General features: G+C 39.1%; 1 protein-coding gene across 8 annotated transcripts in view; it reads left to right on the forward strand.

Moving 5' to 3' along the window:
• CDKL5 (cyclin dependent kinase like 5) overlaps positions 1-19686 on the forward strand; it is a 196521-nt gene that overhangs the window by 166736 nt on the left and 10099 nt on the right. For 7 of the 8 annotated variants that reach the window (XM_078362838.1, XM_078362837.1, XM_078362841.1 and 4 more), the window contains 6 exons: positions 1423-1524; positions 2061-2166; positions 5394-5517; positions 11771-11870; positions 15732-15854; positions 16976-17095. In XM_078362838.1, the coding sequence (XP_078218964.1) occupies positions 1423-1524; positions 2061-2166; positions 5394-5517; positions 11771-11870; positions 15732-15854; positions 16976-17095 (675 nt within the window). The remainder of the gene's footprint in view (positions 1-1422; positions 1525-2060; positions 2167-5393; positions 5518-11770; positions 11871-15731; positions 15855-16975; positions 17096-19686) is intronic. The other variant, XM_035289042.3, reaches the window with a different exon arrangement.

Below are 19686 nucleotides of genomic sequence, written 5' to 3' on the forward strand. Positions count from 1 at the left end.
AGGGAAAATTAGGTAATGTGTGCTAGCATTAAGCATGGTACAAAATGGAGAAGAAATCACAAAAACAAATAGTTTTTTAACTTAGAAAAAGTAATTGCTCCCTGAGAATTCCAGGAAAAGGATTTTTGTGAACATGGTGATCATATGCGAATTATAAACAGTTACTGTGGGCTAAGCACAGATCTGTTCCTGACTGTGAAGGCTAGTTCAGGAGGTACAGTGACCAGCTACAAGAAAATACCAGTTTAAAAGCACAAAGGTACTAGAAAGGCTGGAAAAGTAACTTAAGTTGTGAGTGAATCATAGGAATCACTCCTATGCAAAGAATCGGACCACCTTCAAAAGCATAGAGACTCTTACTGAGTTCATATTAGATGTTAATAATTTGTTTTCTTAAAATACTTTTTGTAGAGGCCTTTGTAAACAATACAGGTGGTAAAAGTCAAATGAGACATTTTCATAAAATAGAAGGAGAGCTATGTTGGTTGAATTCCTGCCCAGAATCCTCAGAGTGCATTTGGGGAATGAGAAGGAGAGAAAATAATCGTATTTTAAATCTTAAATAAAATGTTTTTTGATATATCACATAGGCTTAAGGTAATGCCCTTTTCTGTGCATAATATGCAGATGCAATGCAGCTAACTCCTAATGACTTGGTAATTTTCTTCCCAATCTTTTTTTCTGATGATGGAAAATGCCACATTTTTTCCCCCCTCAGTGAACACCATTGTGGACTGAGTAGTGTTCTTAGCTTGTGACTCACTCCTTTAAGAGAGGTAGGTAGTGGTATGTCTTTGGAGATGAGCACTGTCATGATTTGGCTTCAGAAAATGCGTGAAAACTAAGTGCTGTTATCCTAGAGGAGATTAAGACAAGAGTTTAAGCACATAAACTATAGTAGTTAGAGGATTTTAACACAAAAATTATTAAAAGGACTTATTCTATTCCTTGATATATTCAAAAATCACTTGTTTTCATCTGACTTTGCCTTATAAGTCCTGCATGAAAAATAGTTTTGGAACTGCACAGTTCATTTTGGAGAACTCAGACTTAAAATCTGCTAGAGAAATTTCAGATAAACTAAAAGAATCCCTAATCAGAGGGCTGCTCAGAACCATGACTATCTAGATATTAGAAGGGTAATTTTTTTTTGTTTTTAGTAATTAATTGAACTATTTTCAGACTAATTTTTTCCCTGCTTGCCTTAACTTTAATGAGAATTTTACTTTCCATCTGTGCGAAATTTGCCTTATATTACATTCATCAGATTATTCATTCTTATGGGACTATATTTGTATTTTAGCCAGCTAACATTTTTTATTTTAGCTGGTTATGGTTCTAGTCATACCAAATAATGGCCGTGATGAGTTTCATCCCTAGGAACAGGACACTTTTATAAATCCTTTTAAATTTTACTTCCAGCCTGGAGAACAGCTCCCTCCAGAGATGACTGTAGCAAGATCATCAGTCAAAGAGACCTCCAGAGAAGGCACCTCTTCCTTCCATACACGCCAGAAGTCTGAGGTATGTCACAATAAAATATGCCTGTAAACATTATTTGTTCAACATCATTAACTGCCTAGCTTTTAAAATATATTAATATCCACTCTCCCACAAGTAAGTTGAAGTGGCTTAAAAAGTAAGTAGTTTTCCTTGTGGCATAATTCTGAGTTTTACACAATTCTAGATTGATTAGGCACTGTTCTAAATTTGGGCCGGGTGGCTCACACATGTAATCCCAGCACTTTGGGAAGCTGAGGTGGGAGGATTGCTTGGATCCAGGAGTTCAAGGCCAGCCTGGGCAACATAGCAAGACCCCATCTCTACAAAAAGTTTTAAAAATTAGCTGTGTGTAGCGGTGTGCACCTATAGTCCCAGCTACTCAGGACTGAGGCAGGAGGATTATTTGAACTGGGGCAGTCAAGAGTAGAGTAAGCCATGATTGCACTACTGCACTACAGCCTGGGCAACAGAGTGAGACCTTGTCTCAAGAAAAAAGGCATAGGCAATGTTGTCATCAATGTGTGGCTTAACTTTTATTAATTTCTTTCCTGTCTCAGGGTGGAGTATATCATGACCCACACTCTGATGATGGCACAGCCCCCAAAGAAAATAGACATCTGTATAATGATCCCATGCCAAGGAGAGTCGGTAGCTTTTACAGAGGTAAGCCCACCCCCAGCATTCACCAGGTTCCCCTCTCCTCCCTCTCTTGCTTTATGTACATACTGCTTTCACTGACTTCAGGCCAGCAGCCTTCTCACCTACACCGTTGCCTTCTAGCATTTCTCCCTGCCTCTGCTCCAGCCAAGTCAGGCCCTCTTGGCTTCTGAGTTGGCCTCCTTGAGTAGCCTCTTAACTGGTCTCCCTATCTCCAAGGTACCCATCAATATAGTGACTGGAGTGATCCTTCCGAAGCTGTGTTCTGACCATACCACTCATTTCGTTCTATCAACCTATAGCATACTTATTGATGTTACCTGTGTGTCTGGCACTGTTCTGGCTTAGAACTTGTCAGTGAACAAGACAGCCAAAGATCTCCACCATCACAGAACTCACATCCTCGGGAGGAGCGATAAACAGTAAACATAATAATTATATAGAGCAGTAAAAGATACTAAGTGTTACAAGGGGGAAAAAATAGAGTAAGGCATCCCATTGCCCACCCCACCCTACCCATTCCCTAATCCCCTATTGCTCACCTGTTGAGAGTCCTTTGCTGGCTTCCCATTGGCATCAGGACAAACTCTGAATTCTCTAGGATGTCCTTCCAGACTTCCCATGGTCTGGCCCTTACTATCCTCTCCAGCCACTTTCTCCCCCACCCTCCAGGTCTCTCTGATGCCCAGTCTATGGGTCTGCAATGTGCTCTTCCTCCTGCTGGAACAGTTTGTTTCTGTCCCTTTCTTTAAGATCCTTTTCAGTATAATGTCTTCCCACAGTTTGTTCCAGATGGAGTGAAACATTTTCTTCTCTGTTTTGTCTGTGGTACCTTGTCTGTAACTCTGATGGAACACTGACCACGTTGCACTGATTCTTTGTCTGCAGTTCTCTCTCATGAGGTTATGAGCCCCTCAGACACACTCAGTTCTCTTCATCTTCTCTTCTTTTTATTATTATTGACTAGTACATTGCCTGGCATAGTTTCATAAATATTTGTCGAAATAAAGAAAAATGTCAAGTATACTTGCACAGCCTGAAATGTACTTTGCTATTTAACAGACAACTAAAACAGTTGCTTTTGGGGTTGTATGAACTTAGGAGACATTGAAAGACAAACCCCTTTTAGTAACTCTGCAATAATAGATTGTAAAGCCCTTTGGCATTCCAGCACCCTGGCGGAGAAAATGGACAGCAAGCCCACAGGGCCATGAGAAAGGCCTGGGGTCAGGAGGCCTACAAAGCCTTCAAGAGTCACCACAGCTTTCTAAGGCCTCCTAAGTCCATGTTGCCTAACTTCCCACTATTTCTGTTGTTTTAGGAGGACAGTTGGAAAGGGCCAGGATTTGGGGCTGGGGCATGGAGAACTGCTTAGTCATTTTAATCAGGAAATATAGCTAAATAAATGCATAGAAGTATTGTTTAGAACTAAATGTATATTTAATGATTAGGCTACTCTGTTCCTTTCCTTCCAGCCCCACCTTTGGAAAAGCATAAGGCATTGATTGAATATGGCTTTTAATGCATTTTTTTCTGATACCATGATTACACTTTAGAATTTTATGGGACTAAACTTTTAATTCAGATTTAAGTTAATTAAAATATCATAGCATACACGTGCAAAAGCGTTTTCTTCTATCACCGAAAACATTACCTCTAAAATGTACTATAGGCATGTTACTTCTATAGATGGGTGGAGAATAATTAACATAAAGTGCTAATGGAGATTTAAATTAATTAGTCTTTTACTTCTGGAAATGCGGTTTTATTTTGATGCAAAAAAAATAAATGGGTTAATTCAGAGAAATACTTCATATGTCTACCTCAGTAGAGAGGGTGGTGAGAGCTTGGCAGGTGGAATTTTTAATTTTAAAAATTTCAGATATAGAAGGAAAATATTTAACTAGATGAAGCATCTGGAGACACCTGTCATTTCAATGATACTACTAAGTTCTAGAGGAAGATTTAGTGGTATCATTGAAACGACAGATGTTTCCAGAATGCTTCCTGTTTTCATTCTACTGGTCAAAAGATAAGTGAAATGGTGTCATTTATCTTGGTATGCAGTCTATATTCCTTTTGTGGTGAAATTTACAGTATATTTTTATTATAACCATTCTTAGAAATTGACAGAAAAAGTTAATAACTATTGCCCCCAAAAGCAGAAAAGTATTTACTCACATACATTGTATTTTATCTTTCTGTTCATTTAGAATTTAGAGAAAAATAATATTTTTGTAGAACTAGATAAATTTCTGTGTAATTTAGTTTAAAAACATGAGTGATACTACCTCCCAAGTGTCAAGGCTTAAACTGTAGTTTGTCTGTTTCAGCATACATGTGAATTACTTCAAACTAAGAATAGATTTTACATTGTTGATCTATAATAAGAAAGCTTTAACTTCAAAGAATGCCAGAACAGTGCAGGGGATGGTGGTAGGGGCTATGAGATTCATACTTGAAAATATCCTGGCCGGGTGCAGTGGTTCATGTCTGTAAATCCCAGCGCTTTGGGAGGCCGAGGTGAGCAGATTGCTTGAGCTCAAGAGTTTGAGACCAGCCTGGGCAATATGGTGAAACGTTGTCTCTACAAAAAATTAGCTGAATGTGGTGGTGTGTACCTGTAGTCCCAGCTACCCAGGAGGCTAAGGTGGGAGGATCACCTGAGCCTGGGAGGTGGAGTTTGCAGTGAACCATGATCGTGCCACTGCACTCCAGCGTGGGTAACAGTCTCTTATTAAAAAAGAGAGAGAGAGACAGAGGAGAGAAAGAACATATCCTATAATGTTCTTCACTTTATCATCTGGCAGATCAGGTTTCTGTTTTTAGTACATATTACCTGGTGTCAGCTAACCCCTTGCAAGTTAGTGTCATAAGCAGTGGTTGAGGGAGAAGGTTCCCTGGAATGCCTTCACCCTCAGAAAACACAAAAGTTATGTGAAGCGTAGATGAGGATTTTTGTTTGTTTGTTGTTTTATTTGTGTTAGAGAAAATGCAGTAGGATAATGTGAAAACTGCTTTGACCAAAAGAGTACATCAGCCATGTGTGGTGGTTCATGTCTGTAATCCCATCACTTTGGGAGGCTCAGGCAGGAGGATTGCTTGAGCCTGGGAGGTCAAGGCTGCGCTGAGCTGAGATCACACCACTGCATTCCAGCCTGGGTGACAGAACAAGACCCTGTCTCCAAAAAAAAAAAAAAAGTCCATCAGTGACTTACTTTTTCTTTATTCAGTGCCATCTCCACGTCCAGACAATTCTTTCCACGAAAATAATGTGTCCACCAGAGTTTCTTCCCTACCATCAGAGAGCACTTCTGGAACCAACCACTCAAAAAGACAACCAGCATTCGATCCATGGTGAGCATTTTGTTTGTTTTTACTCTTCCTTTTTCTAATTGTAGATTTGAGAGTTCAAATAAATTCTGGATGAACTTTTTAGTGTTCTTTCTCCTGCTAGGCCTTTTTTCTCTAGATAAATTATTGAATAAGGAAAATGTGATTTTTCATTATTGGTAACTTTTTTCCAGTTTGGCATTTATATTAAATATTATGTAAGAGACAAAAAAATCTCTTGGATTATTAAATACCTGATACGCTTTCCATTGTGTTCTTCTGATGTGAATGATGACTTTTGCAGTCTCCTTTGTTGACATTGAACCTGGTACACTTTGCTTAGCACTTGATGATGTGCATTGTCTCAGTCAGTTCTCACAGTCACGCTGTGCTCCCGTGCTAGAGATGAGGACACCAGAGCTTGGAAAAGTCGAGGAACTGGCCCGGTGCTGGACAGCCAGTAACACGGAGGAGGGAGCCAGGATTCAAACTTAAATGGACTCCAAGTCATTCAGGGTAAAAAGAAATAGGGAAACAGTCCTTTATGCTACCATAAAAGCATAATCGTAGTGAAAGGCACAAATGATGTGGCAACTTTTCTTCCTCATTTATGTTTCTTGTGTCATATCTAATAATATTTAGGGAAAGAAATACAGTGTTACTAAGTTCCATTAGCAAATCTGTCTGGGGAGTAAGAACTTTAAAAAAAGTAATAATGTAGACTACTTCTTCTCAACTATCCTGAAAGACTGCCCAAGATCTGTATATGAAGAGTATTTACGTGTACTTCGCAGAACTTTACTAAATTCTCTACCAAGATCATAAAATGGGACATCACTGTAATACACTGAATTTGGAATAAGACCAGTCTGTCAGAGTCCCTCTCTGGTGTTTGTTGCCAGAAGTAACAGAAGGGCCTTATGTCAGTACTCCTGACTCCGTGTGATGTCACAATTTGGACCCTATTGACAGAGTTACATCAAGGTTTCGGTGGTGTTGTGCCCTATAGTGAAAATTACTTAATTATTCTTAACAATAATAAAAATGACTTTTTAAAAGCTGTAAATAACACTTTTGTGCGTAAGCACAATTTGCATCCATTGCCTATTTATAAAAGGACAGTCTTAACATTTGTGACTAAGAATTTAGACTCTGGAAATAGGATATCTTGATTGATGGCAACTTGTCTATCAGTCAGGGCACTGTGTCTCTCTGTCCCTTGGTTTCCTCATGTCTAAAAAAATAGGGCTAAGAATGGCACCTCCCTCATAGGGTTCATGTGATAATTAAATGAGGCAAATACATTAAAAGCACCTAGAACAGTGCCTGGCTCGTAAGTGTTTGTTAATGTTAGTGACTGCAGTTACTATTGTTATGGCAGCTAACTTCAGCATCAGGTGTTCCCCCTCCCCGTCGATGATAAACTTTGGTGTTCTTTCTCCATGTTTAAGCTCTATTATGAATTCACGCAAGAATACAGGTACAACTTCTTTACTTGCCAGGGTTGACCATTTTCTGGTGTGGCTTTGACAAGTCATGACAAAATTGTCTAAATGACAAGAATGCAGAAATATAGAAGGAATTGGTTCTCTTGGTTATTATATAATGAAATGATGATTATTTAAAGGAATATCAATTACAGATTATCTTAGTCCTGTGAAAATTAGGTAGGTGAGATCAAAATTAAATCCAAATGTGGATAGACAGTGTTAGTAATGTATTATTTCTGTCTTTTGATAATCAGTTTGTCTTGTTTTATGCGTGGATATGTATAGAAACCTCAAAAGAGTTGTTTTAAAAAAGAATGAGAGGCTCAATTGGGATATTGAATTTTAGTTGAGTCTTCATCAGGTCATCCCTACTCTAGTATTGCTGTTGTAAGACTTGAGAGTTCCAGAATTGCCAGCGATGAACTGGCTCTGTTCTTTTGTTTGTTACTCCTCATGATCATACTGCTATGACATTTCCTTCCTGCATCGCATCTCACTTAGTCTTGATTATTTTGACTCATCTTGATTATTTTCTTGAACAAGCTCTTGAATTGGTTTATCAGGTTCGTCATATTTGAGAGAAATGCATATTTGGTAACTTACAAAAAACATAAAGGAACCTTGTTTTGGTAATATAGTGAATTGCTATTCTTTGTTGCAAGGGGGTAGAGATAGGGTCTGGCTTTGTTTCCCAGGCTGGAGTGCAGTGGTTCAATCTGGGCCCACTACAACCTCTACTTCCTGGGCTCAAGCCGTCCTCCCACCTCAGCCTCCTGAGTAGCTCAGACTGTGGGTGCACACTACCATGCCTGGCTAATTTTTGTATTTTTTGTAAACATGGAGTCTAGCTATGCTCTCCAGGCTGGACTCCAACTCCTGAGCTAAATCGATCTGCCTGCCTTGGCCTTCCAAAGTCCTGAGATTTACAGGCATGAGCCACTGTGCCTGACCATGAATTGCTATTCCTAAATTATCTCTTACCTAAGTTCAGTCTGTTTTTCCTTAATAGTAGTACTTAAGATTTACTTCGGGAAGAGAATATTTGTACAGTATCCCCCTTCCTTACAATGGAAAAGTCAAGCTACTGTGTTATATTTTAAAGCAATAAATAAATATTGCAGTATGATATCCAGAGCTGTTGTCCTGGCCATCTCAATTATGTAGAACCCACTTAAGAATCAAGAAATAGGCCGGGTGCAGTGGCTCACACCTTTAATCCCAGCACTTTGGGAGGCTGAGGCGGGCGGATCACCTGAGGTGGAAGTTCGAGACCAGCCTGACCAACATAGAGAAACCCCATCTCTACTTAAAATACAAAATTAGCCTGGCATAGTGGCACATGCCTGTAATCCCAGCTACTCGGGAGGCTGAGGCAGGAAATCACCTGAACCCAGGAGGTGGAGGTTGAGGTGAGCTGAGATCACACTATTGCACTCCAGCTTGGGCAACAAGAGCGAAACTCCATCTCAAAAAAAGAAAGAAATCCCACTTGTTAAATGAAGAATTGCTGTAACTTGTACAATTCCAGCCTTCTTTTTCTCATGAGGTTATGAATGTATTGGTATCCATTAGTGCTTGTCATCATAGCGTGCAGAATTACTCTTATAGAATTATTCACTGACTCTCTCTTTTCACTTATTAGCTAACCATGCTCATCACATTGCCAGGGGAGGGGAGTTGGCAAGGAAAGGGTCACAGAGGGGTACTTTTCACTTCTTCAGCTCACCTTCCATGCTGCTCTCAGAGGGATTATGATAAAGGTCCCATAAGCCTGACCAACTGTGATGTTCCCCCGCTCACCTTCCCCTAGCTGTCAAATCTGTTCTCCTCCCCCCACAAGAGTCTGTGAGCAGCTTGACTGAGGTCAGATTCGTTCTTTTATTTTTCTCTGTTTCTTTGACACCTAACACAGGGCCTGACATGTATAAAGTACTCACTGAATGTTGGTTGACTGATTCATTGAATTTTAATTCCTTCCTTTCTTTAGGTGAGTCTTTAGAATTGTGTCTCCTCTTGGCCCCTTATGGAAATAGCTGTCATGTTAGATAACATTAGAGTCCCGTGCCTGTGTGCCTGCTTACCCCTTGTCTCATTGCCCTCCTCCCATACTGTTTTGGTCCCAACTGCTGCCCTGGAGAATATGCCAGATGACTGGATGAGTATTCCTAATCAAAGCTTCTTTCTCTGAGATTGATGAGAAAGAAGAATTCATAAGAAAGAACTTACCCTTCTTCTCCACTGCTCCTCTTTACCCCACTCAGCGCGAAGCTGCTGTTTTCCAGGTGGAATCACAGGGGCCAGAATGGACAGATGAGGGAAATGACCAAATACGTGCTTACCCATATGACTCAGTTCTAGCTGTCAATGTATAACTCATTCTCCATTACTTTATACAACACAGCTTTTCAAGTACCTTTGTTCCATCCAGCCTCTTTCCATCTGTCTCTGAATCTCTCTCAGCCTTTTCTCCATTTCCTTTCTCTGTTAACTAATTGGGTATGTATGTTTCTGCATAGCTTCTCACTTATTTTGTTTTTTCTCTCTGACTTCCTTCTCTCTGTCTTTGGTGATACAAACTCTTCACTCCTAGTTTTCATCCACTAGTTAAAGGGTAATTTATTTCTTTTTTCTTTTGGCCTCTGGGATCTTTCTGTGCCAGGATCTTAGCCTTACCATCTTGGCTCAGCCTCAGTTTGAAAATATCCTGATCATTCCTCTATCCCCATCTGGGCTCTGGTTTATCCAGTGCCTCTTGAAGAGCCCCTGCAGAGGGTCTTTGGCCCATCTTCCTCGTGTCTTTGGCACCCAACAGTGCAACATGCAAACTGTAAACATTGAGCTTTCCTTTTATTATCCTCCCCTTCTCACTTTCATCTTATTCTCTGTTTCATCCTAGATAGATTCTCCTCTTACCATGCAAAATCCTACTTCCTCCTAGGACTGGTGTCTCAAGCCTTCATTTCCTCTTGTACCAGCATTGACATTATTCCATTAATGCCCATTCACATTCTGAGATCGCAGTCATGATGAATATGCCTTCCTTAAAGATTTGCTGGATTGGCAGATAGCACTTTTACCCTCAGCACACCTGTGGTATTTTGTTACACTTTCATTCTGATTGGTAAAAACTTCTACCCATTAATCTGAGTATTCTATTGTGCTTCTAGGTTATGTATTTGCAGATACTATTGTGGAAGGACATAGCTATTTCATAAGCATGTAATTCTTTAACCTCTAGAAGTTACAGAACATTAAAAATAGTATTGCCAGTTCCACTAGATGCTCTCTGAGGCTCCTTTCCATCCAAAGTCATGCTTTTGTGATTCCAGCAAACCCCACTCTTCTGCAGTGTTCCTTACCAATGTCAAGTGACTGAATGCTGTGTCTTGGAGTTTAGCTTAGGGCAGTCTATCTGTAAGCCCCATGTAAGAGGGTTTCATCTCCTTGATTGCAAAGAAACTTTTACCAAATTCTCAGGACCTAGGCCCAGTCTGTCACTGGGATTAGAATGTTTTTCCCAACAGTACAACACTATATTTAAAGACTCTTCTGGCTGGGTGTGGTGGCTTACACCTGTAATCCCAGCACTTTGGGAGACAGAGGTGGATGGATCACTTGAGGTCAGGAATTCGAGACCAGCCTGGGCAACATAGTGAAACCCCGTCTCTACTGAAAATAAAAAAATTCGCCAGGCCTGGTGGTACATACCTGTGAGAGGCTGAGGCAGGAGACATGCTTGAACCCAGTAGGCAGAGATTGCAGTGAACTGAAATTGTACCTCTCCAGCCTGGGCAACAGATCAAGATACTGTCTCAAAAATAAATAAGTAAATATATAGACTCTTTTAACTTTTTAACATTCTTACCCATTTCATCATGTCTGAAGTTTTCTAGATTTCAAAATTATAAATATATCATTCTGAGTTCTATTTTATTATTTTAATATCTTCTGATTTTATTAAAATACCTGGTGATGTGAGTGGTACCAAGCTTAATGTCAGTATTTTTAGTTAGGAGCTTCCCCCCGCTCCATGAAAGCTTTATATTAAAGCATTTGTCCTGTCTACTTTTTTTTTTTTTTTTTTTTTTTTAAAGAAACAAGGTCTTGCTGTGTGGCCCAGACTGGTCTAAAACTCCTGACCTCAAGCCATCCCACCTCAGCCTCCCAAAGTTCTAGGATTACTGGCATGAGCCACTGCACCTGTCCCTACATTTTTTTCTTAACTGTTTTTATTTAGTTTTAATAAATAGATAAAAGGTTTAATAATTAGGATATTTTCAGTTGCTGGCAGTTTTTTACTTTTATTCAAGATGTTTTTATAGCAGTATTGATCTTTACGTTCAGTATCTTGACAAGTCGCTAATAATAAACTTATCAAGCTGGTTTTTAAAACATAAATAGAAAAATGAAGGTAGGTGTTGAAAATGTCTCTGCTCTTTCCCTTGGAGAATTACAGAGAAGCCATCGTTTAAGCTGTGTACTTTTCATAATCTCAGATTCTGAGGTCTTCAACATCATGAAAAGGGTCTTGCAGCAACAGTTACAGGTCATTTGTAATAATGCTCAAATTGCTGTTTTGAGTGAGCCTGTGCCAGAGGATGATCACTAACCATGGTTGATTAGATTCAGTTGGTCCTGTGCTTTTTTAGAGGCTTTTTACCCAAGTTTTTGATTCTTTCTGGCTATTTGAACTTAGTGTCATGCATTTTCAGTCTTTATTATATTTGTCACACAGTGGCAAGAAAATGATTGAAAAATCAATATGATAAAAATCTCTTCTCATTTAGGAAAAGTCCTGAAAATATTAGTCATTCAGAGCAACTCAAGGAAAAAGAGAAGCAAGGATTTTTCAGGTCAATGAAAAAGAAAAAGAAGAAATCTCAAACAGTAAGTAGATGGCCAATTTCTGTATATAATGACATATGTTTCTGTATTATTCAATGGATACTTTACACTTTGCACTTGGCAATCAAAGCTGATCGTTTTCTTATTGAGACTTGACATTTATGCACTGTATTATGTCTCTTTCTGAAATTCTATACAACTATCCTCTCAACAGAGCCTTTTCTACATTCAGCGGAATCTCCAGGAATAGAAGAAATTTAATTTGAATGAGAGAAAACACTTTAAGCCTTTCTCAATATACTTCTTACCTATGTGGGTTTATATTCATGTAAAAACTTTGAAGACACAGGATTTGTTTCTCTCTGGGGGTTTAAAGATATGTGAAAACTTAGGAAATGGGTTTCGGTTTACTTTTAAATCTTGAAATTCATAAATAACCATCATTCCTTATTCTCCCCTGGCTGGTTATAGAATTCCCACGTTGACAGTTGTGTTTCTGAGTTGTATAGTCACAAAGATCGTATCTGGGATTTTAGGGCTTGCTTTAGAAGGAAAACATGTTTGCCTTTTGATCATGCTGTGGGATGGAATGCATCTTATCTCCTGGGAGCTCTCTGCCTGAACAAAGGGCTGGCTCCATAGGACAGTTCACACCACTTCACTGAACCACCCAAGCAAATATCTTGCTGGTTAGTGACGTGAGAACCTTGGGGAAACCCGGCCTCTAGGACAGCAGCAGAAGCAGTTCTTCCCCTTGATGAGGCTGCATCCCCCTTTGCTTTATGACAACTTCAAGACTAAACAAGATGGAGTTAGCCGTTTTTATTTATTTATTTATTTTAGAGACAAGGTCTCACTCTGTTGCCCAGGCTGGAGTGCAGTGGCATGATCTTGGCTCCCTGCAACCCCCACCTCCTGGGCTGAAGTGATCTCCCACCTCAGCCTCTCAAATAACTGGGCGCACGCCACCACACTCAGCTAATTTTTTCATATTTCTTGAAGAGACAGGGTTTCACCATGTTGCCCAGGCTGGTCTCGAACTCCTGAACTCAAGCAATCGGCCCACTTAGGCCTCCCAAAGTGCTAGGACTACAAGCGTGAGCCACTGTGACTGGCCTAGTTAGCCATTTTAAGTGGTTTGGTTTTAGTTTTACTTCATACATAATTTATTCTCTTTTATTTGAAGAGGAAAAAGACGTAATCAAAATGGCCTGTTCAGATGGATTTCATCTGTAAGTTTAGTAGACTAGACAATGTTTCTGAGGCCCTTTCTTTTATGAACATTATAGGATTATGACTCAATGGGAAGTAGATTAGATAGATGTTCACAGCAATGTGTATAAATAACCTGAAGTAAGCATTTTTATCTCACAGATGTTGTAGAAATGTTAACAAATACCTTCCTAGATTATCTTTCTAGATTATTCTTTCTCTTGCTTGCTCGTTAAATTTATGTATTTCATTATAAAATAAATGAGTTCATTATAGAAAATTTGAGAAAAAGAAAAAGAGCGTTTTAAATCTTAATACCCTGTCACAACTAGTATTAGGATTTTGGTATATTTTCCCTTAGCTGTTTAGCCTATGTGTATGTTTGTGGAAAGGAGGTGTGGGGTTTTGTTTGGTTTTTGTTTGTTTTTAAGTTTTAAATTATAGTAATCCTTTTTTGGGATTTTGTATTCTGGCTTTTAACAGTTTATCTACATGCACAAAACTTTATTATCTTAAATCCTAATGGCTGCATAAAGTTTCTGAAGTATTCATTTTAAAAAACTTTCTATATTTTTAACTGAAGCTTACTTTTAAAGTGTCAAGTCAAAATGCCACTCAGATTCTACTACGTTTCTTACTTAGACTGGGTGAACAATTAGACCTGATTTAACCTAGGAATACTTAAAATATTGAAAGTGTTAATAAACCCTTATCATTGTCTGTAGAACATGTTTCTCTATCATGAGCAGTAAACTTTGGCTACCTCCTGACCACTGGTATTTTTATTTTGTGGTTTTTGTTCTAAACCACAGGTCTCCAGCCATGGTGGGGTGATTAAATGGTAGGAAGTAGGAAAGATGAAGGAATTGAAGGTGTTTTCGTATATAGGTTTAGATTTTGATGTCTTCTGTCGAGCAACATTAAACCTAAAGTCCCTGGCTCACTGTGGCACAAGTAGAGTATACATGTTGACTTTATTATTCAGAATTTTGTTAAATTTTAGGCATTTTAGTAGTATAGATTAGAAGTAAAAAGGAAAATATTCTCTAACATCCTCTCCACTTAAACTTTTTATTAGGTTTTCATAAGTTTCTTTTTTGATATATAAAGTGACTGCAGAATGTATCTGCATAGGCTGTAATGCCTTAAGCCTAACCAACCAAAAGTTGTTTGTACCTCTGCATCTTTTAATTAAATGAAAAATAAAATTTAAGGGCTTTGGGATTTCCAAAGAGCATTCAGTACAGCCTTCCAAACCTCAGACTCCTAAGCCTGACATTGAGTTAACTCTGCCTTCTTTGAATGAGCAGGTAAATAGTTAATTATTTTTTACCTTCTAGAACTCAGCAAAAAGAAACTAAATAGAATAAGCTTCAAAAGATTTAAGGCATTGTGGCCTTTGCATAAGATTCCAAAAGAATAAAAATCTGATGCCCGGTGTACATAGAGACTCGTGACATGTTTAAGCTGAGGTGGATCCTAAATCTAGTTGAATGTTTTTATTTGCTAGTATAGGAACTGAGCCCAAGCAAGTCTTGAGCTTGCTTAGAAGCCCAAAATCACATAATCACTTGGGAGAACTAGGACTGGGCTCTCCTAAATACCAAGTCCAGGCTCAGTTTATTACCATGGATCCGCCTCTCTAGAGAGCCTCTAGGAGCTCTTCTCTGGCCTCTTTAGCAATGCAAGTTAAACTCTTCCTCAGGGTTCCTTGTCATTGGAACAGGAAAATTAATGGAATGTTTTACTCGAATCTCTTTTTATATACACCCTTAAAAGATGACCTGAATACCTGAAGACCTTCACATATATTCTGGTTCTCTGACAATTGAGATACCCAAAACAGAGAAAAGTCGTGCCAAAAAAATAATTCTGTATTGTAAAGGTCCCTGTTTCGACTCAAGTAAATCTGGAAGCTGCCTTGGGAAATCTGGCTTCAGTTACATATCCAGAGTTACATAAGCCCTCAGAGCATATGGTGACTTTGCCAACTTGGTAATTGTATCCCAGTTAGTTAGTATCTCAACTTGTAATGATGCTTCCATTTAAATATTGAAATTTATGTTTCTTCCCTTTGAAAACCAGTATTCTGAATTATGCTAGATGTTTTCCGTTGGGTAAATATTTCTAGCAGTATAGAACAAGGCCTCTTACTCAACATTAGTATCCCACCACAGTGATCAATACCTCTTCCTAGCGATGTTTTCTGGCTTAAAAGTTGACCAAATTCAAAAGGGTTTCCAGTATGTTGGGGTATTTTTTCTCCTAATAGGCAAATTACATAGTAGAATTTTTACTTGCTGAAGTCCTCTCTAGCAATTAGGAGAAGATTGAAGTGTATCAGTAGCTCTTTAGCACAATTCTTTATAGTCATATTTCTGATAATTAAAATTATTTAATGTTTGATAAGCTTGATGTGAGTAGATGTGTCTAGGTCTCTCAGCATTCCTACTAGAGGTATTGATCATGATCTCACATTATATACTTAGAAGAAGTTTGTGCTTGTCTTGAATTTGCATTATTGACATCTTCACGTTCAGATGAGAACTGACACAGAACCTCTATAAATGCACAGCACAGAGATTCTGTCAAGGACTGTTAATATTTAGCAATTTGAGGGCTTCCAAGGGCTAGTAGTTTCAATAAAAGCACTTTTTTTTGCAATTAGTTTATTTGTATCTTATATTGCAGACAGATTCCACCAACGGGGAGAACCCAAGCATCAAGAAATCCCTCTTTCCTCTTTTTAATTCAAAGAATCATTTAAAGCATAGTTCTTCTTTGAAAAAGCTTCCTGTAGTCACTCCACCCATGGTACCCGTTTTTATATATGGTAGCCCTGAAAACTGCTCCAGTAAACTTGTTTTACTGATGACAACAGCATGTCTTATTTTCATGAGGTCATATTCTCTTTATGCTAGTTAAGTACGTGAGCCAGTTCCATAAATTCACTGGGATATAAATTTGTTGCCATTCTTCTGAATCAGTTCGGAAGTTGAAGCACAAATTCTGTGAAACAAACAAACTTGTGAAAGGCTAGTTGGTCTTGTGTGATTAGCCAGTTATTGGCAGATAACATTTATAAAAGCCTGCATTTTATGTAAGGAATTCTATTAAATTTATAGTTAACAAATGTCTTTGCATCTGACTCACAGAGTTTGTTAACACTTGATTGGCAATTTGTCTTTTTGAAGCCAAGTTGAATTGACCAAATTGAATGAGGTAACAGGCTCCATGAAAAAATAGCTTGTTTCTGACTTGAGCTTTTGCTGGTGACTTAGTTTAAAACCAGGGCTTTTGCTTGACATTTGACATTACTCTTCTGTGTTCACCAAAACTGGTGAATAGACCAATTGCATTCATCTGGAACTGGTGGCACAGATTTCCGGTATTTTCTTAGTACATAATGCTAGATCCAGATTTATCAGACAATGGTTTGGGAATATGATCTAAACCATACTTTCTCACTTTGCTATCCTTGAAAGCCTACCAGACTTCTTTGGCACTAGCAAGTACATTGTTTGGATCATTTTCCCAGCAGGAAAAAATTCTATTTTATTGAACTGGTTCATAACCTAACTGCAATATGGAATGAGGATACGACAGCAATTCCTGGTACAACCCAATTTAACTGCTCTCTCTTACAGCGACTAAAACTAACAGCATGGGAATGCTTTAAGGGTTGAGGTTTAACAAAACTGCATGACATCTGCCAATTTTTCCTAATGCAGGGAAAATTATTAAGAGGGCAGAAGAATTTAACTAGCATCACTTGCATTGTGAACATTGGGAGAGATTGGGGTTCTTTTTTTACTGGGTTATTTGAGTTTTGGTTTGGTTTGCTTTTTAGTTTGGTTCTTCTCTTGGGTGTGGTTGCATATCTTAATTAGGCTTGTTAGTGGGCTTATTGAATGCTTGTCCATATTTTGCTCTAGGTACCCAATTCCGACAGCCCTGATCTTCTAACGTTGCAGAAATCCATTCATTCTACTAGCACTCCAAGCAGCAGACCAAAGGAGTGGCGCCCTGAGAAAATCTCAGATCTACAGACCCAAGTAAGTGGATCCTGCACTATTCCTAGACTCTCCAACTCTGCAATAACTGTCCTGAGGAGTTGGGAGGGTATAGTAGAGAAAACTTAGCCTCTCGATGTTATAGTAAGGCTGAGTGCCTCCTCAAAATAGACCCTCAGTTATAGCCAGATGCATCTTCTGAGCCAGAAAGAATCTTGCTTCAATGACCTATGTTGTACTGGGAAAAATGCAAGCTCCCTTTAGCCTTCACCTAGCTGGAGGCAATTGAAGATGTAGTCCCAGTCCACAAATACAGCCCAGGAAAGAGACGAACTGTGTTAAAGAACCATAATTCATGGTAAAAAGTGAAGCATGCCATAACATTTCAGGCAGGATGAGCAGAGATGGTGGGAAGATTAAGGTTTCATTAAAAGTAGTAGCGTACAAATTCAAAGACAGCTATGATAAGTTTTCTTGAAAGAATATTGTAACTCCTGCAGTCTATACTATTTTTGACAGGAAACAGGCAAACAGGAACTACATATTAAACTGTACTATGTAGTCACATTTATCTTCCATAATGGAAGAATAAGCAGAAACTGAATCAGTAAATTTTTCAGGTATCTGAGGTTTATCTCCTTTAAACAACTATTTTGGTTGGGAATTTTGTAATATTTTATCTTTTCAGTATCCCATAATGAGCATTTTGGTTTTTGATATTGGGTATTTTATAAATCCTTTATTCTCCTGCACTATAATTTCTGACAATCCTCCAAAGCTTTTGAAGCTATAGGATTACTTATGTCTATGATTTCTTGTGTCGCAAATTTCTGTGATTGGAGGAGGGGACTACTTTTCTTGTTGTGAGATAGATCTCACTCCCATTGCCCCGGCTGGAATGCAATGGCATAAACTCAGTTCACTGCATCGTTGACCTCCCTGTGCTTAGGCAGTCCTCCCACCTCAGCATCCCAAGTAGCTGGGACTACAGATGTGACCCACCACACCTGGCTAATTTTTTGAATTTTTAGTAGAGACTGGGTTTTGCCATGTTGCCCAGGCTGTCTCCAACTCCTGGGCTCAAGTGATCCACCTGCCTCTGCCTCCCAAAGTGCTGGGATTACAGGCATGAGCCACCATGCCCAACATCTGTTTACTCTTTTGTAACTGTAAGCTGTTGCATAGAACTGCTCACAGAAGCCCCCCATATTCCCACTCTATTTGCCCCAACCATTCATATATTCTGCTTCTAACATAATATAAGCTAGGGGTGGTGGAAGCATAGAGAACCAGATATCCAAGTTTATTGGATATATATCCAAACTACGGAGACAAGCCTTTGTTTCTTTGTTCCCAATTTCAAAACAAAAAGAATAGAGAGGTTTAGAACTTTCTTTGTGAAACCATTTCTTTTGCCAAGAAGCTCTTGATCACTCAGGCTTAATCACTCAGGCTGGAGTGCAGTGGCAAGATTATGGCTCACTGCAGCCTTGACCTCCTGGGCTCAAGCCATTCTCCCACATCAGCCTCCAGAGTAACTGAAACAACAGGTACACACCACCATACATGGCTAGTTTTTTAAGTTTTTGTAGAGATGGGGTCTTGCCTTGTTGCCCTTGCTAGAAGCTATTTTCAAGTAACTTTATTTCTCTTGCTGAATGCAAATTATTGTAATTGCTTGATAGTTACATGTGGTCAAGGATATAATAATCACCAGGAGTTTCATTGTATTACACAATTTAATTATTTTTAAAAAGCCACTTTTGAGCACTTAGAGTGTACAGTGTACTGTGCTACTTCCTCCAGGGAGCACAAAGCTTTCTTGGAGAGACTTCAGAATGAAGATGGAGAATACTTTCCCCTAAAACAATATCAGCTTGAGTCAGTTCTGAAGCCATTTACCTTGGGTTTCAGTGCCTAGTTCCTTCAGATCTTGTAATGTTCCTTGAGATTGTCAACATTTTATTCAAACTTTGCTGAGCCCTTAAATGCATGTCCCTTACAGCAAAGGTACTCTGACATTTACAGCAAAGTGTAAGGATTGGCCCCAGAGAGGTCCGAAGGCTAGGGTTGTAGCCCAAGTTGCCGAGTCCAGCAGTCATGATTGGCTGTGAATTTCCAAGTGCTTGCCATGTCTCTTCTGAGATCAAGGAAGAGGAGATTGAGCCATCCTTCAATGTTGAGGAGCATGAGGCTCAGGAGTTGGCCAGTGAGCAAGGCTCCTGCCCTCTACCCTGATGTCAGTCTCCCTACATGATGCAGCACCTGGAGGTATCCAGCTACATAGTAGACAGGCAGGCAGGGTGGACCACTGCAAGCCCATGTTAGCAATTGAAGGCCTCCTGTGAATGAATTCTTTAGATAGTTATATTGGGGTTTTGTATATTTCTCTGTGCTTTGCATTTTTACAGCCCAAATGTTACTCTCCCCCTCTCAAAAAAAAAAAGTGCAGCAAGGGAGCATTTGAATTTTGCAATATCGAGAGAGGGAAGTCAGGGAGATAAGAACAGAAAGGGCTATACAACTTGTAGCCGAGTACGTTGCTAACTAACTAAAACATTCCATATTTTCAGCTTGTCTTGCTGCTAGATATGGCTGTGTACCTAAGTTGTAGCTGGTGAAATTATAAGTGG

The sequence above is a fragment of the Callithrix jacchus genome, chromosome X (assembly GCF_049354715.1).
Source record: "Callithrix jacchus isolate 240 chromosome X, calJac240_pri, whole genome shotgun sequence".
In the NCBI taxonomy this organism is placed as follows: Eukaryota; Metazoa; Chordata; class Mammalia; order Primates; family Cebidae; genus Callithrix; species Callithrix jacchus.